Genomic DNA, 22,965 nt, shown 5'->3' with positions numbered 1-22,965 from the left:
AAAAATTGGCAGGATATGGAGAAACAGATTGCCTCATACATGGTTGGAGGGAATACAAATTGGTACAACCATTATAGAAAACAATATGGAGACTCCTAGGAAAACTAAAGCTAGGATCTACCACAGGACCCTGTTATCCCACTCCTGGAATTACAACCAAAGAAAAGAAAATCAGCATATTAAAGAGATATTACACTTCCACTTTAAAACAGCTCAATTCTCCACAGCAATCCATCAACTGTCAACTGCACGAAGAAAATGTAGTTTATATACACAAAGTAGTATGAGTCAGCCATAAAAAAGAATAAAATACATTCGCAACCAAATAGATGCAACTAAAAATCATGCTAAGTGAAGTAAGCCAAACCCAAAAAGACAAATCCATGTTTTCTATCACTGTGATAATTAAGTATAAAACCCGTGTCGATATCGTATCATTTGGAATACAGTTAAAATATTGTTTCACTGAACCAACAAAAATAAACAAAAAATCGAGGGAGGGGCCCCACCCCGCAGCTGCGGCTTCCATTCCCTTCCTCCCATGGTCTCCTCTGGTTCTCCATACTTCTTTAAGTGTTTCCACCACTCCTCCATCTCTCCCCTGAGCCTGCGACCCGCATCTGCCTTCGTCCTTCCCGTCCTACCTCAGAACTCTTGTTAAGAAGGTGATGCTTCAAAATGGACAAGGAAAAGTGGATGCCCAGATTCGCTCGGCCCATAAACCCCTCCGCCGCCCCCTCAGGTTCTTCCGGAGCTCGCGACAGCGACGTTGGCGCACGGATACTGCCCTGGGCGCACTGATACTCGGCGGTGAAGAGACGCAGGCCCACGACCAGTAGACAATCCTTTCCTGCAGCGTTGATCAACAAGTTGTGCATATACTTCCGAGCACACGGCGAGGTAGAGAGGAGCCGGATGGGAAGGACAGGCTCTGAGAAGGTTGAATAAGGTGATAATAAGGCTCTGAAATGGTTGAATAAGGACTAATTACTTAGCCCGTGAACCCCTCCCCACCCCCAGCACAATGAACTGCAGGTGCAGTTGAGGTGGTCGCTTCCACTAGCGCACCACGATCAGGGGACTTAATAACAGCCAGTAAAAAGGCCGTGTATCTTTTTAACAATTCACTTTGTACATGCTACCCCTTCAAACACCTAAAGTTTCGCTTACAAAAATTTATCACCCCAATATTAACAGTATGGCAACATTTCTCTCCCTATTCTAAGAGCACAGAGGCTTTAGATACTTCTAAAGGTCTTTTATTCGTTTGTTCACTGCTGTGTGATCCAAACCCAGATGAACCCCTAGTGCCAGAGATTACACGGATCTATAAAACAGACACAAGTACTACAGAGTAGCTGGGGAATGAATTCACAAGTATGTCATGTAATGCTACCTTAAAGTTAGGATAACCTGCGTTGTAGCAAGAAAGATCGTTACATTACTACTCCTTTTTTGATTTCCTTATTGGGCAGCTCCCTATCAGACCTAATCTTTCCTAATTCTAGTTTTTGTTTAGCTCAATCCATGCATTCAGATGCTCCTCTGAGAAAACTCAAGTTCTCCAGCTTTAGACACTCTAAAGTTGTTACAACAGAATAGCTACCCAAGGTACAGATATTTTTAAGGAAGCAAGTGTCTTGCATGGCCATTGTCTTCACTGTAACTTGCTGGTGAGACTAAAACCATTCCTCACTGCTCTAATATGCTGAAAAAGTCATCCGAAAGGGACTGTTATGGATGCCCAGTTGTCAATCAAAGGAAGCAGCATTATTCAAGCAACATCCATGCTTGTGTAAGACTTTATACTTATAAACCCTATAAATATTTCAATAACTTTTCCTTCTTGTATCTTCCCCTCCTCCTTTGTCAAGCAAAAAAAAATCAAATTATTAATTTTGAGAAACAACTCATCTATAGTCTGAATATTCAGAATTTAGGTTATTTTGAGTTTTCTGGTAATCTCTGACAAATCTGGAAAAAGATGACAGTGTCTAGGTTAGTTCACGTCACATGGGAACTGACTAGTAAATGTTCACTAAATTAACCAATCATTCAAATCAACAAACATTTACTGAACTAAACTCTGAGGAAAAGCCAAGACGAAAAGGTCTGCATCCTTAACTGCAGTTGACCTTGTGGAGCTGACTGGGCATACTTAAGAGTCAACGGCATAAGAGTGCAGCACGAAACTCGTAATGGAATAGCTAACCAGTTATGTGGTGGGTAACACGTAGTGAAGAGTTTCTGAGCAAAAAGTAGATATTTTAGCAGAGATAAGCAAGTTGGCATTTTATAGCAGTGATGATTTGAATCTGATGAAAGTGCGCTAAGCTTTGGTAGAGAATCCATGGGAAGGGCTGCATGGAAGGAATACAAATAGGGAAAAGAATCCTTTTCCTGGGAGAGAATGTTTTCCTATGAAGACAGTGGGGTTGCTTTTGTCATACTAATCAGTGGTCTTTTGTTATATCATAGAAGCAAAATGCCTCGAGTATTCCCTAGGACTCTGAAGACTACAATAAAATAGATTAGCTAATTCAAGCTTTGAAACATTAGATAATAGGGACTATTGTCGTGTCATGACCAGATAAACTGCCTCCCTTTATGCCAGCATCCATATAGGCTTTGTTCCATTCTTATATGTAGTTGGACTATAAAAAGTATTCTTGATCTTAGGAAAAAAATTTGTTTCGTTTTTTTTTTTTTTTTTTTTTTGACCGGCAGAGTAGACAGTGAGAGAGAGACAGAAAGGTCTTCCTTTTTCCGTTGGTTCACCCCCAAAGTGGCCACGACGGCCGGCGTGTTGCAAAGCCAGGAGCCAGGTGCTTCCTCCTGGTCTCCCATATGGGTGCAGGGCCCAAGCACCTGGGCCATCCTCCACTGGACTCCTGGGCCTCAGCAGAGAGCTGGACTGAAAGAGGAGCAACCGGGATGGAATCCAGCACCCCAACTGGGATTAGCCCAGTGAGCCGCGGCGCCAGCTGAAGAATGGCTAGTTTTAAACACATACATTTTGGTGACTAAGAACAAGAGCAGTACAACCAATCTCCATTTGCCATGGAGTCTAAAGTAAAAAAATGAACAGAAACATATCTACTATTGGAGGAAAAATTGTCATTATCCTTCCAAATAGTACTAGACACACTCAAGGAGGTGTGCTGAACATAGAAGAGAAAGTCCTTTTTTTAATGTTTAAGGAACTGTGTAAGGCTGCTGCATGTCTTCATTTTCCTTTCTTTCATTTAAGTTTTTTTTTTTTTTTTTTTTTTTGGACAGGCAGAGTGGACAGTGAGAGAGAGAGACAGAGAGAAAGGTCTTCCTTTGCCGTTGGTTCACCCTCCAATGGCCCCTGCGGCCGGCGTGCTGCGGCCGGCGCACTGTGCTGATCCGAAGGCAGGAGCCAGGTGCTTCTCTTGGTTTCCCATGGGGTGCAGGACCCAAGCACTTGGGCCATCGTCCACTGCACTCCTGGACCACAGCAGAGAGTTGACCTGGAAGAGGGGCAACCAGGATAGAATCTGGGACCCCGACCAGGACTAGAACCCGGTGTGCCAGTGCTGCAGGCGGAGGATTAGCCTATTAAGCTGCGGAGCCCGCCTCTTTCATTTAAGTTTTAAGAAATATTTATTCTAGTGGCTGGCACCATGGCGCAGTAGGTTAATCCTTGCCTGTAGCACCAGCATCCCATATGGGTGCTGGTTCTAGTTCTGGCTGCTCCTCTTCCAATCCAGCTCTCTGCTGTGGCCTGGGAAAGCAGTGGAGGATGGCCCAAGTGCTTGGGCCCCTGCACTTGCATGGGAGACTTGGGGCAGGGAGGAAGCTCCTGGCTTCAGATCAGATCAGCTCCGGCTGTTGCAGCCTTTTGGTTTTGGGGAGGCAAATAGTGGATGGTAGAACTTTTCCTCTTTCTCTCCTTCACTCTGTCTATAACTCTACCTCTCAAGTAAATAAATAAAATTTTAAAAAATGGTGGGGCTAGGGAGAAAAGTCAGAAGAGAGACTAGTTATGAGCTTATTGCAAATGTTTGATGCTAAATGTTTTAGTTTAAACTTTGACAGTGCACAAAAAACTGTGGACACATCAGAAGCCGAGACTGCATAAAAGGGAGTTTTAAGAAAGAGGCATCATAAAATGAAGTACAAAGAGGAAGCGGTTATAGGAAAATTGAATAAACTTCATTATGAAATTAAATATATGATTCAGTTTATATAGAATCCGTATACACATGTCAACATGCCACACACACACATACACACCCCTAAATTCCTGGGGTTCAAACAATATTTGGGGAAGAAGTAGAAAAACAGAATGAGCCAATCTTGTGCTACCACTTACTAGGTATTTGAGCTTGGGAAAGTTCTTGACCCCCTCTCTGCCTCTGTATCCTTATCTCTGATGTAGAAGCAATCACAGTATCTCCCTTGTACAGTTATTAAGAGAATTAAATTAGTTAATTTATGTGAAGCACATAGAACAGTGCCTCACATGTGAAGAAAATAGAATTGTTTGTTATTAGCAGCTTGTAAACTCTGGCTGCCTTTCTTCTGTGTTGTTCAGGTAATTCATGTACACATTTAATTTTTATCACAGTGCTTGAATACAGGCATATAGACCTTTACAATTTCTCTAAATCTTTTTAAAATTATTAATATAAGAGAATAGATTTCATGTATTTCATAGGTACAATTCTAAGAATGTAACCATAATTCCTTCCTTCCCCCTCCCCTTTCTTAGTCCTCCTCCTCACACTTAGTATAATTTTATCAACTAAATGAGAAGACAAGGATAATGCAGGAAAACAGTGGGGAAATCTACCCACTCCCACCCCAGACTCACCCACAGGCAAACCACGCTCTAGCATCATTCAGCTTTTCTAAACCATCTGGTGAATTCAGGACTCCCTATGTTGGCAGAAGCAGTCCTCCTTCCTGAAGGGGCTGTTCCTCCTTTATCAGGAACATACCTGCTCATGCTTCAAGACCCAATCTGTGGTCAGTTACTCTAGGGAGCTGAGGCATGCTCCATCTTCTGACCCATGTTTCACTGGAGGACTCAGTGAATTCTTCTACCATGGCAATTGCCGTGGTGTATTACAACTGTCTACTACTTGTCCATGAACTGGACCATGAAAGTCTCAGTTTTGGGGCTGGCACTGTGGCATACCAGGTAAAGCTCCCACCTGCAGTGCTGGCATCCCATATAGGCGCCAGTTTGAGACCTGCTGTTCCTCTTCCAATCCAGCTCTCTGCTATGGCCTGGGAAAGCAGTGGAAGATGGCCCAAGTCCTTGGGCTCCTGTACCACGTGCAAGACCTGGAAGAAGCTCCTGGCTCCTGACTTTGGTTTGGCGCAGCTCCAGCTGTTGAAACCATCTGGGGAGTGAACCAGCAGATGAAGACCTCTCTCTGCCTCTGCCTCTCTGTAACTCCCCCTTTCAAATAAATAAATAAATAAATAGTTTTTTAAAAATAAAGTATCAGTTTTTTATTCTTTCATATCCATTACACAGCACAGTACTTGCCACATGAAAAATGAATCAATAAGTGATGAATGATTGGCCTGGACCTGCCCTCTGCTCTTCTTGCCTTGTAAATTGGTCCCACATTCTTCAGGCTGTTTCTTATCTAAATTAAAATCATTATTTGAAAGCTAAATCTGAGCACCATCCTTTTTGAAATTAAATTAGCATCATTGCTAGTTTTCAAGCTTCTTCAATATGCTTATTGAATAAATTAATTACCACTATTCATTAAACTCAAAGCATATAGGGTCATTTAGGCTTCTTCTTCTAGGATTTTAAACTCTGTATTCAGAAGATATAAAATAAAATAGTTTGATGACTTTTACCTTTTTATAAATGTTTTTTCTTTGTCTTTTATTAACTAATTCTGATTAGGTTTCATATATGAGATTTTGCTTTTTGTGATTCTCTTCTCCTGATTGGTCCTGGGGTAGGATCCCCCAGCAAGTATTCTTGCAACTGAGAATTATACAGTCCAAGCTTTTACAACACAGGTGCACACACAGACACACACTCGCATCTAAGGCACAAGGCACAAGATGTCAACATTTTCAAACAGCTTTTCAAAAATCAACTCTACCCTTCTCAAACAGTCTGGTGGTAAAATAGAAGTTGTTCACTGCAAAAACTCTGACTGGATTACTTATGGGTCATTCCTGCTGAGACAGGAGGCCTCAGCACTGGCTGCCTGTGCTTTTCTCCATTGCTATCACTGGATTTTGTAAGTTTACCTAACATGAAGCAAGCTGGTGCACATGATCTGCTCCTATGCTAAGGCCACTGACTTGCCAGAGAAGACAAATCATTAGGAGTGTCAGGCAGATTGGACAGTTTGTTGGATATGTCAATGCCTCCATAAAACTTGCCATAATTAAACTACAAGTATGTGGAGCTAAAAATAAATGTATTGTATTGGCTGTAAAACTTTTGATATCAGTTTCAAACTTTCCCTGTAACTGAAAATATTAATATTTGCAATTCTTTATAGCATTGAATGGCTGTTCCCTGGAAAAAGTACAAAAATTCTAAACTTTATTCTTATGTGTCTTTTCATTCATTAAGCCAGTTTGTGTATCCAGTTTGTTTGTTTGTTTGTTTGAAAGAAAGAGCTATACACAGAGAGAGGAAGAGACAGAGAAAAAGGTCCTGCATCTGCTGGTTCATTCACCAAATGGCTGCAATGGCTAGAGCTGAGCTGATCTGAAGCCAGGAGCCAGGAGCCAGGAGCCAGGAGCTTCTTCTGGGTCTCCCACATGGGTGCAGGGGTCTAAGTACTTGCACCATCTTCTACTATTTTCCCAGGCTATAAGCAGAGAGCTGGATCAGGACATGAACCAAGCCACATGGGATACTGGCTCCTCAGGCAGAGGCTCCACCTCGTACACCACAGCACTGACCCCTCCTGTTTTAAATTCTACAGACACCACACAAAACCATATCTCTTCATATATAGTATCACTAGTTTCTCCCTGGAAACACAGAAGGATTACAGCATCTACATATCTGTATCTTTGGACACCAGAATGTTTTGCTTTCTTCCTTATTCTTTTCTAAATACCTGTAAAAAGATAGAGATAAAGATCTATCAAATTTATACTTAAAAAATAGTAGATCCTATTGGCTACAAGAGGCATATAGAAATAATCAAATAATAATCTATCAGTATTTATTGTCATCCCACATCCCAAATATAACTATACATGCCATTTCACCTGTAAATAAAAAGACATAGAGAAGAATAACTATGTGTGTCCTGAGCAGGAGGGGAAGAAAAATCTCATGAGAGCTTTTCTTTTATGCCAACTAGGTGAATTCTAAATGTTATGAACTCACTGTAAACTTTGAATTATTATCTGAACCAGAGCCCTGACACTAAGCATTGGCTCCCCAGGATTTCATCTCCCACCTTCCTTAAGATTTTATTTGATGTCTTTATACCCAGGACTTAGAGAGGAAACCAGAACGCAAACCCACTGAATACTCTGTCAAAATCCTGAACTGAAGTAATCCTAACCCAAATTTTTGCCTAAAACCAACAAAGAGAAGGTTCGAATCACTTTTTCAAACATGTTAAAATGTGAATCCTCATTTTCAAATATTATTTTTCTATAAATACTGCTGTTTGGGGAATCACCCATTTATTTTATTTATTTATATCTCAAAGGCAGAGAGACAGAAACAGATGGATCTTCCATATGCTGCTTCACTTCCAAAAAGACCTGCAACAGGCAGTGGCTGGCACAAACCAAAGCCAGGAGTAAGGAACTCCATCTAAATCTGCCATTTGGGTGTCAGGAACCCAAGTACTTGAGCCATCACCTGCTGCCTCCTAAGATGCACATAGGCAGGAAGATGGATTGGAAGTGGAGTAGATTGGACTTGAATCAGGCACTCCGAAATGGGATGCAGGTGTCACAAGTAGCATCTTATCTGATACTGAAACAGTTATCCCAAGAATCACTTTCATGGGCTGGCATTTTGGTGCAGCTTGTTAAGCAGCCATATCAGAGGGCTAGTTCAACTCCCTGGTTCTAGGCTTCTGATCCAGCAACCTGCAAATGAGAAGACAACAAATTATAGCTCAAGTACCTGGTCCTCTACTGCCAGTATGGAGACCTGGATGGAATGTCTGGTTCCTGGCTTTGGCTTGGCCTATTCTCTAGCTGTTGTAGCCATTTGGAGAGTGAAACAGTAGATGGAAGATTCTCTCTCTCTCTCTCTCTCTTTCTCTCTTTCTCTCTTTCTCTCTTTCTCTCTCTTTCTCTCTTTCTCTCTCTCTTACTTTCTCTCTGTTTCTCTGTCTCTCTGCCTTTCAAATAAATAAATCTTTTTAGAAATAGTTTATATTAAATCTAAAAATTTGGTTTTGCTCCATTGATCTCCCATACCCATGGCATCAACTGGCAAATTTCTCAGAACAACTGTGACACAAGATGTCTGATGCTGGGAAGTAGAGCCAACAATGAGTTCTTAAGTCCAGTTAAGCTATGCAGAAAATCAGCACAGTTACCCACCCATAGCTGTGTCCTTGGAGTATGGGAGGGATTCTGAGAACTAAAACTTTGTTTTGTGTTGTAGCAGAAGATGGACTCAAATGAATGCAACAGCTGCTAAGTCACAAAATTAAAACTAAACATAAGTAAATGAAAACCAACCCAATAAAGTCTATTCCTAGATAATCTGAACCTGAGAAAAACCCCACCCACCCTGCACTGTGGGGATCCAGAAGTAGTGTTTATACTTTTCAACGGAGAAGAAGCCAGCATGTTCAGAGGGCATGTACCTGGCACTTCGAGTGGAGGAACCTGAGCCTGTGAATGGATAAGAACCCATGATGTGGTGAGAAATCAGATAAGGAGGAAGGGGTGAGGAGAGAATCAATCACTGGAAAGCAATGCTGCAGGAAGATGAAATATCATTGATATCTGGATTCAGAGGCTTTACAAATCCTGTAGAGAATAAAAACAAAGTTTGCAGTGAAATGCTGCAGGGTTAGAACATGAGGAATGGAATCCAATAAAAAGTGTGGAAACTAAGAGAAACTTGAAGGAGAGACAGGTGCTTTCGCATAGCTATGCAGGTTGGAGCAGTGATGGTAGAGCTCCAGTAATAAGAGTCCCAGCTAGGGTGGATGGTGTTCATGGAAAGCAGACTCCAGGCACAAAGGTATTAGGAATGAGTAGCGATCTTTTGGCCCAAGCAGTTGAGGACTGTGGACTTCAGATTTTCAAGACATGGACTTGGCCATCATTCTGGGATAACCTTCAGCAGAGCACTGAGAACTGGTGAATTAGCCACTTTACCACCAGCCCTCGCTGGAGCTAGATGCTCCCTTCATTGTTAATCCATCATTGCCCTTGTCCTTGGTAAAAAGTTTGGGGGTACACTAGTATCTGAGTGAGTCAGAGCTTTGCAGCTGGCAGGCAAGGCCAAATGTTCTCTTTGCCCACAGTTGTCATATGTTGCTCATGGAAGTATTAATTCCCACAGCTACTTTGGAAAAACAGTAGGCCAGTGTCTTATGAGACTAATTACTCCCCAAAAAGCTAACCACAAAATTAGCCTACCACTCCGCATTTTCACTCTTCAACAGGTAGCCCTGTTAAAAAATGAAAACTTGGGCTTAAATGGAGAAACTTGAACAGGAATGTTTAGAGTACCTATAATCATTATAATCTCAAACTGGAAATTAACAAAATATCAATCTGTGAGTGAATAGCTAAAGAAACTGTGATATGTGCATGCCATGGATTACAACTCAGGAACAAAAGGTACAAGCTATTGATACAAACTGGATGAACATCCAAGAAGTTACATAGTTGGGGGTGGAGTGGGTGAGGCAATCTAAAGAAATACATGCAATATATCATTTATTTAATAATCATGAGTATAATGTATAGAAATGGAAAACAAGAGTAGTAGTTGCCAGAGATTAGGGTTGGAAGAGAAGGTGTGGATGTAGTTGTAAAGGGGTAATAGGAGGAATCTTGTGGGGATGAGAAAGTATCTGGATTGTTGTTGTGGCTACAGAAAGCTATACTTTTGATAAAATTATATGAAGATGGGGCCAGCTCTGTGGCATAGTGGGTAAGGCTACCACCTGAAATGCTGGCATCCCATATGGGCTCCAGTTTGAGTCCCAGCTGCTCCACTTCTAATCCAGATCTTTGCTATGGCCTGGGAAAGCAGTAGAAGATGGCCCAAGTGCTTGGGCCCCTGTACCCGCATGGGAGACCTGGAAGAAGCTCCTGGTTCGTGGTTTTGGATTGGCACAGCTCTGGCCATCATAGCCATCTGGAAAGTGAACCAGCAGATGGATGTCCTCTTTCTCTCTGCCTCTGCCTCTTTATAACTGCCTTTCAAATAAACGAATAAATAAATAAATACATGTACATGTTTTTGCAACTTCCTGTGAATCTGTAACTATTTCAAAATAGAAAACAAAACAAAACCAATAGGGTAATAAGCAATATTGGACGAAGCATAAAAGAAGAGACAGAATCTTTTTGGAGAATAACTCGGCATAAGTTTTATTCAAATCTTTTATTTATTTGTTGGGAATCTCTAAGGATAAACAAGAAAAAGGCTATGTGCAAGTTTTTCATGGTGCTACTTTTTGGTAACAAATAAATGGATATAATGTAATTTTCCAGGACATTTGAAAAAAAATGAATGATATCCAGAAGCACACTTATCCAGTGAAAACCAGCAGTCATTAAATGTAATGATAAACACACACACACACACACACACACACACACATATACACACACAAAGTAGTAGAAGATAAAATGCATACTAGTAAGGAGAGGTGTGGATGTTTATTGTAAGAGCTAAAATGCCCACATTCCATATCTGTGTGTCTGGATTTGAGACCTAGCTCCAAATCCAGTTCCAGTTTCTTGCTAATGGGTACCATGGGAAGAAGCAGATGATGGCTCAAATAGTTGGGTCTCTGCCAACAACATAAGCCACCTAAATTGAGTCTCTCACTCCTGGTTTCATTCTGCCATTGTGGTACTTTGAGTACTCAACCAGCAACTGGGAGAACTCTTTCTGTCTCTCTGCTTTTCAGAATAAATGAATAAATCATTAAATAATTAAATGTACAGATGAATTAATAAAGTGGCATAAAACCAGGGCACCAGATAGAATGTATTAGCTTTATGAAAAACAGAAGGAAAGGAAATATGTAATAATTATGTATATATTATATAAAAATTTTCATATGAAAATCTGAAACTTTTCTGTATATTGTTTTCTAAATATAATTTCAGTTTTGTAAAGAAGAGTAGCTAATGATAAAATATCCATTGAAGATACTGGAAAATAATTGTGGGTCATCTGTGAAACAAGCCTGATGGATAAAAGAGACCAAACTGGTAAGTACATATTTTACAAAGTCTACCTAAAAGGTATCCTGTATAAGGATACCTTATACAGGCAATATCTCTACCTTACACCTTATACAAAACTCAACTCAATATTGAACAAGATACTAAATCTACAATATGATACCCTCAAATTATTAGAGGAAAATATCATAGAAACTCTGTGACACATTGGCATAGGCAGAGGCAATCAAAGCCGCAATAGATAAAATGGGATTACATCAAGCTATGAAGCTTTATATACAAGAAACAACTAGTGGTCTTGGGATTGAACTCCAGCCAGCAGTATGGTTGAAGAAATAAGAGAGAACTCCCGGTCCTCACACATTGTCTCTTTTTTTTTTAAGTTTGACAGTCTTTTAGATTTTTATAATCACTTTTGTATTCATTCTAGAGAACTAAGGGAATGCAGTACAGTAGATGTGGGAATTTCAGACTCTCAGATTTGTTAATTTGTTGTTTGGATTTGTTAATTTCCTTTAAACAATTTTTATTTGTAAAAAGGGAATAAATTTCACGTATTTCAAATATACACTTTTAAGAGTATAATACTTACCACTTCACCATCCCTCCCACCAGGCATTCTTCTTTTCTTCTTTTTCTTTTAATTTTTACGATGATGTAGTTTCTATTTTCATTATATTCACAAGCTTAACCCTCCACTAAATACATAATTCAACATGAATTTTATTGAATTTATTGAATTTTATATGAATTTATTGAATCCAATGATGCATCAGAAAGATCATTCACCCAGACCAAGTAGGATTTATCCCTTTTATGCAGTGAAGGTTCAACATATGCAAATCATAAATGTGATACAACACATTAGCAAACTGAAGAATAAATACTATTTGATTATCTAAATTTATGCAGAGAAAACATTTGATAAAATACAATATCCTTTCATGATAAAAAAAAAACCTTAAACAAAATGTGTGTAGAAGGAACATACCTAAACACAAGCAAAACAGTATACAACAAAACTGCAGCCAGCATAATTGAACAGAGAAAAGTTGGAAGCATTTCCACTAAAATCTGGAACCAAACAGGTATGCCCATTATCACCATTACTATTCAATATAGTGGAAGTTTTAGAGTCTTACATAACAAAAAGAAATCAAAGTGATACAAATGGGGAAGAAGAAAGTAAAATCATCCCTGTTTGCTTATGATATGATCATATACGTAGAAGAACCAAAAGATTCCACTAAGAGATTACTGGAACTTCTAAGAGAGTTTGGCAAAATTGCAGGATAAAAAATCAACACTCAAAAATCAGTAGCCTTTGTATACAGCATAACATAATAATAGCATGGCTGAGAAAGAATGTGCATGTTGTCTTTGAAAGGGAAACCTCTCCAAGATGGCTGCATGGGATATAGCCGATGCTACAATAAAGATGTACACTGCAGTTTTCATTCGGTAACTTGTCTGAATCCCATTTTGGCTATTTTGAAAGACTGAACATTTATTGATGATGAATGACTTGAACTGCTAAAATATTTTAAATCCTCTGTGGAATCCAGTGTAAAATTTACAATTACATCTCTGTGTTATCCCCAAGCATGCCTTTTTAAAATCAGTTGATAGCTTTCACTTAACAAAGAAACAGAAGAACAAAAGAGCAGATGCCAGTCACCTCAACAAAGACCAGCCAAGAGCACATGCTGTGCCAGATGTGGGAATACAACAATGAAGAACATAGTCACTGCCTTCATGGATCCAGTACTCCAGCAAAGAAATTATAGACAAGAATCAAACTCTGACCAGACTCCTCTGAATAAATTCTGGCCAAGAACTAGCAATGAGAATTACTTGACTTCATGACTGGCATGATTATTTACATAAAGAATTAGAGACATAATCATATGCATTCTGTTCTTGGAGGAGAGAACACATTTCTCATTGCAAGTCAAATTCTTTGTGTCTTCTGGAAAAACCACAGAACCACAAAAGGAAATGAATATAAGTTATAGTACCAATTTGTTTGACAAAATATTTTGTACTGCTTCCCTTTCCCCAAAGATAGCATAGTAAAATCTCTAAGCCATATGATTCAATGAAACTCTTCAGACAGCCTAAAAATAATTATGTTGTCTAACATTACCCAAATCTGTCTCTGTGTCCTATTCAATAAATAAATAATTTCTAGAAAGAATTTAGAAAATAGGCCAAAGGAAAAGAAAAACAAAATATTGCAAAACTTACAGAATGTAGCAAACCAGCACTCAGATGGCAGTTTATCTTTTTTTATTTATTTTTTATTTTTGACAGGCAGAGTTAGACAATGAGAGAGAAACAGAGAAAGGTCTTCCTTTTTCCGTTGGTTCACCCTGCAAGTGGCCGCTATGGCTGGCGTGTTGCAGCCGGCGCGCTGCGCTGATCTGAAGCCAGGAGCCAGGTGCTTCTCCTGGTCTCCCATGTGGGTGCAGGGCCCAAGGACCTGGGCTATCCTCCACTGCCCTCCCGGGCCACAGCAGAGAGCTGGACTGGAAGAGGAGCAACCAGGACAGAATCCGGCGCCCCGACGGGGACTAGAACCTGGGGTGCTGGCGCCGCAGGCGGAGGATTAGCCTATTGAGCCATGGTGCCCGCTTTCAGATGGCAGTTTATGCCAATAAACGTCTACGTTTAAAAAGAATATATTTTATTTTACAACTCAGGCACTATAAAAATAGGAAAAATATAAATGCAAAGGTGATGGAAGGAGGTAAAGTGATTAAAATCTTAAGAAATGGAGAGATGTTTGAAAATAGAAAATATCAATGAAAATAAAAGTTGGTTTTTGGAAATACAAACAAAATTCGGCCAGCATTGTGGCATACTGAGTAAAGCCACCTCCTGCAGTGCTGGCATCCCATATGGATGTCAATGCAAGTCCTGGCTGCTCCACTTCTGATCCAGCTCCCTGCTAATGCGCCTGGGAATGCAGCTGAATATGGTCCAAAGTCCTTGGGTCTGTGCACCTACATGGGAGACCTGGAAGAAGCTTTTGGCTCCCGGCTTTGTATTGGCCCAGCTCTGGCCACTGTAGCCATTTGGGGAGTGAGCCAATGGATGGAAGAGATCTCTCTCTCTCTCTCACTCTGCTTCTTCCTCTGCCACTGCCATTACAGGGGAAAGTGTTATAGGGGAGCAGCATGAGCAAAAGTACATAAAGTGAAGTGATTCTATTGTTTATAGGGAACATATAGAAAGAGGATACAGAAATTAGATGTATTTATATTGAAGAGTATTTTCATATTGAATAGTTTGGTTGAAGTGGTGAGGCCAGAATGGAGAGGAATCTTAGCCAGTTTACATGTTCTATAGAACTGAGTGAATGGTGTTGCTGGGCAGCTAAATCTACAACTTAATCAAATACAGGAGGGGTTTGACATTTCCCTTTGTCCTCTGAGGTCTCATATATAAGTTTTTGTTCAGAGAGTGGGTGTTACAAGAGGTCTATGACTGTAACCTAGAAAGATCATGGGAAATATCAATTCATCTGGTGGTTAAGTCATTCAAGAGTTTACCTCTGAAGGAGAGAAGTAGGGTAGACATTTGCCTCGATGGCTAAGTTGACACTTAGGCTTCCTATATCTCATAAGGGTGTGCCGGGATCATGTTCTGGCTCTACTTTCTTTTATTTATTTATTTGACAGGTGGAGTTATAGACAGTGAGAGAGAGAGAGAGAGAGAGAGAGAGAGAGAGAGAAGGTCTTCCTTCTGCTGGTTCATTCTCCAAATGGCCACTACTGCTGGTGCTGTGCCAATCCGAAGCCAGGAGCCAGATGCTTCTTCCTGGTCTCTCATGCAGGTGCGGGAGCCCAAGCATTTGGGCCATCCTCCACTGCCCTCCTGAGCCATAGCAGAGAGCTGGACTGGAAGAGGAGTAGTCAGGACTAGAACCCAGCACCCATATGGGATGCCTGCGTCGCAGGCAGAAGATTAACCAAGTGAGCCACGGCACTGGCCGCTGGCTCCACTTTCAACTCGAGCTTCCTGCTGTTGCACTCTCTGGAAAGCACCAGGTGATGGCTCAAATGGTTTGGTCTTGGCCATGCACTTGGGAGACCTGGGTTGAGTTCCTCATTCCTGGCTTAGCCCTGGCTGTTTCATTTGGGGAATTAATCAGCAGCAATATCTCTTCTCTTCTCTCTTTCTCTTTCTCTCTCTATGTATGTGTGTGTCTCCATCCTTCCCCCCTCCCTCCTTTCCTTCCTCCTTCCTTCTCTCTTTCCTTTTCGAATATATAAAAGTAAATTTTAAAAGAAGGAAAGAACCACGAATATTTATGCGTACATCAGTACACACACACACACACACGCACATGCCACAATTCTTTACCTGGTATTCATGCCCTTTATTACTTCCTGTTCTACTCTACTCATTTGGTTCACAGCTTCTAAATAGTTTTTACTGTTTTCTTACCAATAATTTTAAAAACACTGAATTGGACTCTAAATGAGAGGAAGTAGCTGATAATTAGGTTAAAGAGTTTCACTAATATGAAACTGTGGGAAAAGGAAATAAAAATTTATAGAAAATGATGTATGATAGTCTACTTTAAAGTATGATTATATTGGGGCTAGCACTGTAGCATAACAGGTAAAGCTTCTGGCTGCAATGCCGGCATCCCATATGGTTGCTGGTTCAAGTCCTGGCTGCTCCATTTCTGATACAGCTCTCTGCTATGGCCTGGGAAAGCAGTAGAAGACAGCCCAAGCCCTTGGGCCTCTGCACTCACATAGGAGACCCAGAAGAAGCTCCTGTCTCCTGACTTCGGATCGGAGCAGCTCCAGCTGTTGTGACCATTTGGGGAGTGAACCAGTGGATGGAAGACTCTCTCTCTCTCTCTCTTCCCCTCTCTCTCTCTCTCTCTCTCTCTGACTCTCTGTAACTCTTTCAAACAAATAAATAAATCTTTTTTTAAAAAAAAAGTATAATTTGGCCGGCGCCACGGCTCAATAGGCTAATCCTCCGCCTTGCGGCGCGGGCACACTGGGTTCTAGTCCCGGACGGGGCGCCGGATTCTGTCCCGGCTGCCCCTCTTCCAGGCCAGCTCTCTACTATGGCCCGGGAGTGCAGTGGAGGATGGCCCAAGTGCTTGGGCCCTGCACCTGCATGGGAGACCAGGAGAAGCACCTGGCTCCTGCCTTTGGATCAGCACAATGCGCCAGCTGTGGTGCGGCGGCCATTGGAGAGTGAACAAATGGCAAAAAGGAAGACCTTTCTCTCTGTCTCTCTCTCTCACTATCCACTCTGCCTGTCAAAAAATAAAAAATAAATAAAAAATAAAAAAGTATAGTTATAGAATTATACTAAATTAGAATGGAAATGTTAGATTCTCTTGGAATATGTCATCTTTGGACTCATTGAATAAGTTTTAAAGGTAATTAAAAAAACCATATGGGTTTTCCATATACTTGCTAAGCACAATAAAAAACTGGATAAAGTTAGCAGAGAAGGAAACAGTAAATCAGAACCATTTGCTTACAGTTTTTATAGGATTGATTTGGAAGATTGTTGTAAAACTAAGGAAGAATGGTGGATAATGGTATAATTATGTTGACCATCAGTTTACTTATTTGGATGTAGCTTTCTTAATCAAAGTAAATAAAAATGAAAGACCTAGTTAGTGTGTATGGTACCCAGGAATTCTGAGAATGGGGAACTTCCACTCTGCTGCTTTCACATTGTGTGGATAAAAGTTTTTGTAAAATTACATAGGATTATGGGGCTCTCCATAAAGAAGTACAAACAGAGAAGAGATTGTTATTGCATTCCATGAACTGAAGAGTCCATGTTATAGGAGACTGATTTGGGGGAGAAGAGGTCAACTTGTAATCAAAGTACAAGAAAAATCAAAGAGAAATGAGTCCAGGTGCTAAATCTGGCATCACTCATTTTTGCACTGCCTCCTATGAGGAGTCATACTGATCAATGTGTTTTAGATCCCTCATTGCAGATTTCACTTTCCTCCACCTTTTTTCTCTTTCCTCAGATACACTGGTCATTGTTAACCTCATTACTTTAGTGATGTGATGAAGACTGTGAGTATTGTCAGTAGACAAACAAAACTTGACGTTTTACATGTAAAATATTAAATGCAATTTTGCACAGAACTAAAGTGTATCTTTGCCCCAACACTGTTCCTAAATTTATACTCCACATCATTAATTTATTGAAGCCTATATCCATCACCTATGTTTACAAGTGTGTAATATAGTGTCTGCAAATTATGTGTTTTATTAATCCTTGATTCAAGAACAAAGCAACAAATCAACAAAGGTAGCCAGGTGCTGTGTTGGATCAGATTTCTTACTTTCAAAAATATGTGAAGGTAATTTGTGATAGTAATGAAATATTTTTGTATATTTGTGTCTATAAGAGCTCTGTAAATGTATTGTTATTTCTGAGATAAATACATTTGAAGGTCACCATCTGAAGCTGGGTACTTTGTAATCTTTAAAGCCAGATATTTTTATTCCATTGCCCTAGTACAATGATATTACCACCTCCAAGGCATTCCTCATATCTCTTGTAGTTCACTGATTTCATTTTCCTTTACAAAGGCACTTTGCTTTGTTTTTAGTATGACCTTGTCTGCCATTGTTATTTTCCCAGATAGTTCATTTCCATTGTATGTTGTCAGATGTTTTGGAAAATGTTATTTTTCCTGTGAGTATAGTCAAATAAAATATCATTGAGTAACATTTCTCAACCCAAGGTACTCTGCCTTCTATTCCATGATTGCCTATTTTTTTAGTGAATGACAGTATCCCTTAGAATAAATACTAATATTCTTGAAGGATAATTGATCATTTGCCATTTTATAGTTTTAAAGAGTTAAATACAGGATGAGAAATTACTTGTTGCATAGAAGTATATATCAAATATCATGGGGGAAATTATATAAATATATATATAATATATTTCATATATATAGTATTTTTTACCTATCTCTCCTGGGTGAGGTGACAAGTTTATCATTGAAAAGAAGTATCTATAGTTATTCCAAGTCAATATATATAAATAAAAACTCCCTCATCAAAATAGGATATGTTTACCTTTCCCTTAAGCCTCTTGAAAATTTTTATTGCAGAAATACCCACACAAACAAAGGGTCTTCAAAATGATCATGGCAAATATACATCATGAAAAAACTATCCATAAATTTCAAATTTTTGCCCCAAAGTAAATTTATTTATTTATTTATTATTTGACAGGTAGAGTTAGACAGTGAGAGAAAGAGACAGAGAGAAAGGTCTTCCTTCCATTGGTTCCCTCCCCAAATGGCCGCCACGGCCGGAGCTATACCAATCCGAAGCCAGGAGCCAGATGCCTCCTCCTGGTCTCCCATTCGGGTGCAGGGGCCCAAGGGCCCAGGCCATCCTCCACCGCCTTCCCAGGCCACAGCAGAGAGCTGAACTGGAAGAGGAGCAACTGAGACTAGAACCCGGTGCCCCTATGGGATGCTGGTGCCGCAGGCATAGGACTAACCAAGTGAGCCACGGTGCTGGACCCCAAAGGAAATTTTTTTTTAATTCCATCTTTCCATAAACTTTTTGAAGTTCAATCATCTTTGTGTGCTTGGAAAACAGTGTAATGAATCCAGATATCCTTCACCTAGGTTCAATATTTCTCAACCTGTGGCCAACTGTTATTATTTTTTATAACCACATTCTGTGTGTCTCCAATGTTTAAGAGCAAATCCAGTGCAGTATATTGATTCAGAATTGAATGAAAACACAATCTATTTTAACCCACACCATGTTTTTTCTTCTCTACACTCATTCATAATGCTACCCCGACTCTGTCCTGATTTTTATTTGTTCTTTCAGTTATGCTGCTGTGATGGATTGGCTCTGCCAGAAGACACACCATTAAAAGTCAGGCTGCAGACAACCTAGTCAGAAGGAGGAAACAGACCTCCAGTGCCTCCTGCCCTCCCCTCCTTTGCTCTCAGGCACAGCTCCACATGGCTGTGGCTGAAGTCCTGGTGCATGTGAGAATCACTCTCCTGACACTCTGGCTGGGAGTGTTTCCCTTCATTTCTGGATGGCCCCAGAAGGGGCACTCTCAATATCACAGCCACCCAGAAGTGGTAATACCCTTGAGGATAACTGGCACTGGGAAAGGTATGAAGACTCCAGGCTGGCTCTCCTATAGCCTGCACTTTGGGGGCCAGAGACACATTATCCACATGAAGGTGAAAAGGTTTTTAGTGTCCAGACACTTCCCTGTGTTCACCTACACAGACCAGGGAGCCCTCCAGGAGGATCAGCCTTATGTCCAGAGTGACTGCTACTATCACGGCTATGTGGAAGGAGAGCCAGAGTCCATTGTTGCTCTTAGCTCCTGTTTCGGGGGCTTTCAAGGAATGCTACAGATAAGTGACATTGTATATGAAATGAAGCCCAAAAGATTTTCTGCCACACATGAGCATCTGATTTATAGACTACATTACAATGAGACAGAATTGCCATCCATGAAATGTGGGTTAACAGAAGAACAGATAGCACAGCAACTGGTGTTTCACGAGACTAATAATGTCCCTCTCAAGCAAAGTAACTATGAGGGCTGGTGGACCTACAAACGGGCTGTAGAATTTTTTGTGGCTGTAGACCATCAACGATTCATTTACCAGAACAGGAATGCCTCAGTTGTGTTACAAGAAGTATTCATTATTGTGAATGAAATTGATGGCCTTTATGCTGCAATAGAGGTTGATTTCATTTTATGTGCACTGGCAATTTGGACTGAAAGAAACCCCATAAGATCAGAAAACCCAGAAAGATTGGTGGACTTATTTTGCGAATGGAAGTCAATATCTGTTAATCGACGAATAACAAACGATGTTGGACATCTTTTTATAAGGCAGTCATTTGGTAGTAAGTTTGGCGCAGCAACTCTTTTTGGAATGTGCTATTCCAATTTAAACTGTGGGGTTGACAGTTTTATGTTAGATGAGCAGTATTTTAGATTTGCACATTCCGTGTCACATGAGATTGGTCATAATTTTGGTATGAGACATGATGGTGCAGACTGTACATGTGGGAAGAGCCACTGTCTGATGTCTGAAGGAGAAAGTTTTGCAAGGTCATTTAGCAACTGCAGTTATGCTGCTTTTCAGGCAGTGCTATATGGATCGACCTGTCTGTACAATGCACCAAGTCTCCTGAAAGACATCTGTGGGAATGGCATACCTGAAACAGGAGAGCAGTGTGACTGTGGAACCTTTCAAATGTGTACAAATGATCCCTGTTGTCAGACAAACTGTACTCTGACACCTGGGGCTGTTTGTGGTTTTGGGCTTTGTTGCAAGGATTGCCAGTTCAGGGCATCAGGTGAATTGTGTAGAGAAAAAGAAAACGAATGTGATCTTCCAGAGTGGTGCAATGGAGAACAGCATGAGTGTCCAGAAGATGTGTTTATGCAGCATGGCTACAACTGCTCAGTGACTGGGGTCTGCTTCAACAAGACATGTCATGTCCGTAATGAACAGTGTAGGCAAGTTTTTGGCATGGAAGCTAAGGATGCAGATGAGGCATGCTACAGAGCAGTGAATACGTTGGGTGACCGTTTTGGTAACTGTGGTAATGACAGCAAAAAATATACAGCATGTAATAGTTCAGATATTCTGTGTGGAAGAATTCAGTGTGAGAATGTGAAAGACGTACCCGACTTGGCAGACCACACTACCGTGGTTTTGAGCCATGTCGGTAACCATGACTGCTGGGGCACTGAATTCCATTTTGGGATGACTGGTTCTGACATTGGTGTTGTGAAAGATGGCACAGAGTGTGGTGACAAAAGCATCTGTATGCACAGGAGGTGTGTCCCTGTCGGTAAACAACGTTGTTCAGCAAAAGGGCAGTGCAATGATAAGGGGGTGTGTAACAACAAGCAACACTGCCACTGTGACTCTAAGTGGGCCCCACCCTACTGCGAAGAAAAAGGCAATGGAGGTAGTTCTGATAGTGGCCCTCCCCCTCCAAGAGTAAAGGAAGAATCACCTACAAGAGGGAACAATCTGACACTACTGTTTTTGATTCCTCTTTTGCTTTTGCTTCTTTTGCTTGGTTTGATAATTTTTCTTTCCACTAAGAGAAAAGCTTCTGAGAGAGAAGAGAAGAAGAATGAGGCACCACCTCAGAAAGCACAAGATGCTGAGGCTCCGCCTCAGGAAACGGATACTAAGGCTACCTAAATAAAACTAGAATGTACAACATCTACCTAAGGTAGATTAGAAAAATTCACAGTTCCTGAAGATAACGCCAATCCCATTGGGATTTCCCTGATATTAACTTTTGGTGTCCTGGTGGTGAAAATGGCATTGCATGTGTCAGAGAAGACTTAAACCAAGTCTAAGAATCCATTATGTCACATTATGTCACATTCATAAACAAAAGCTAATAAAAAAGGATTAAATCAAAACATATCCCTACTTTCCATTAATTTTAAGAAATGTTGGAGGTTTATTTTTAGTGGGAAGACCCTCTCTGTGTTTCCTACCAAAGGCACTGCCAAGGATGGGGTGCATGGGGGTTCATTTGCTGTCCTTCAATTCCAAACCTCCTGCCTCTTTTCATCATGCTTTGTCACAAACGGAATTGGAAATGATGAATCGTGTATCTTGTTTGCCAATCCCCCAGGTTAGTTTCTGTCTATAGAGGAAGAGTTAGAGGGAAACTAACATACAATATCATCAGACCCAGAGATCCCAGCAGCAACCAAACAGCATGTACTCCGAGTTCTGCGTCACAGGTCTTTGAGCCCCCACCAAATTAGAGAAGATCTATTTCTAAACTCTGGGTTCAAATAAACTGACTTCTTCCCTTTGATTTCCAGTCCTTCCAGTGATCACTACATCTTCATATTAGAACCTAGGGTTATCTCAGTGGTGTGGGTTCTCATTTTATAAATGATCCCTGAGTGATACAGAACTCATCTTGGTACAATGAAGAAGACAGGGAGGAGTCAGACAGCAGAAAGACTAAATTTTTCTCACCACTGCCCTTTACCATCATGGGGAATGACTTGAACTGAATAGTACAACTTCAAAATCTATAAACAGATGATAAGAACACTTTCCAGCCAACTCCTTTGCAACTCAGATTATAAAGCAGAATAAAGAAGATGATCAGCATTCTGTGTAGGATATAATAAGTCTTAGCATACCATGTTTCCTCTGGGGTGGGGGAAGCTAGGAAATACCAATTAAGCTTTAAAATTCATATTTTAAAAGTTTCAGAGAGATTTGGAAGGCATGGAAAACTATTGTAAAAGGGACTGAGTGTGGCCAGCCCTCTTCCTTGGTAGCACTTGCTGATGTTGGCTGTGACTTAAGGGTCAGGCTTGGCCCAGTAAAGAACCTCTGCTGACAAAAAGGGAAATCACCAATCTTCTTAGTTACTGCACAGGACTAGATGCTTAAGCAAACATTTTGGGCCCTCAATTATGATCATGTGTCTCTGAATTCCAGTACAAAGACATAAGCAGCAAATCTTGGTGACAACCACGTGGTGTTAACTTGGCAATTGGCAGGCACAGAGAATATAA

General features: G+C 40.6%; 2 protein-coding genes across 4 annotated transcripts in view; one reads left to right on the top strand and one right to left on the bottom strand.

Annotated features, from left to right (window-relative positions):
• LOC100339452 (disintegrin and metalloproteinase domain-containing protein 20) overlaps positions 1–773 on the bottom strand; it is a 36,210-nt gene extending 35,437 nt beyond the window's left edge. Inside the window, exon 1 of one of the 2 annotated variants that reach the window (XM_008251126.3) lies at positions 645–773. The gene's annotated coding sequence lies outside the window, so the exon portion shown is untranslated. The remainder of the gene's footprint in view (positions 1–644) is intronic. The other variant, XM_002709343.4, reaches the window with a different exon arrangement.
• Positions 772–21,840, top strand: LOC100339207 (disintegrin and metalloproteinase domain-containing protein 20). Of its 2 annotated transcripts, none has more exons than XM_008251124.3 (4): positions 772–949; positions 11,302–11,406; positions 17,405–17,453; positions 19,245–21,840. In XM_008251124.3, the coding sequence occupies exon 4, from the start codon at positions 19,382–19,384 to the stop codon at positions 21,611–21,613; it is 2,232 nt and encodes a 743-aa protein (XP_008249346.2). In that variant the 5' UTR covers positions 772–949; positions 11,302–11,406; positions 17,405–17,453; positions 19,245–19,381; the 3' UTR covers positions 21,614–21,840. The 2 variants fall into 2 exon arrangements, with proteins under 2 accessions (XP_008249346.2, XP_069924573.1); XM_070068472.1 differs by lacking the exon at positions 772–949 and adding an exon at positions 1,529–1,795.
• Positions 21,841–22,965: the final 1,125 nt, after the last annotated feature.

Source organism: Oryctolagus cuniculus, chromosome 2 (assembly GCF_964237555.1).
Source record: "Oryctolagus cuniculus chromosome 2, mOryCun1.1, whole genome shotgun sequence".
NCBI lineage: Eukaryota > Metazoa > Chordata > Mammalia > Lagomorpha > Leporidae > Oryctolagus > Oryctolagus cuniculus.
Note: the sequence above shows the minus strand (reverse complement) of the source record. Positions and strands in the feature narration are given on the sequence as shown.

Coding starts and splice junctions, on each gene's coding strand:
- LOC100339207 (XM_008251124.3), top strand. CDS start 19,382: ATGGCTGTGGCTGAAGTCCTGGTGCATGTGAGAATCACTCTCCTGACA.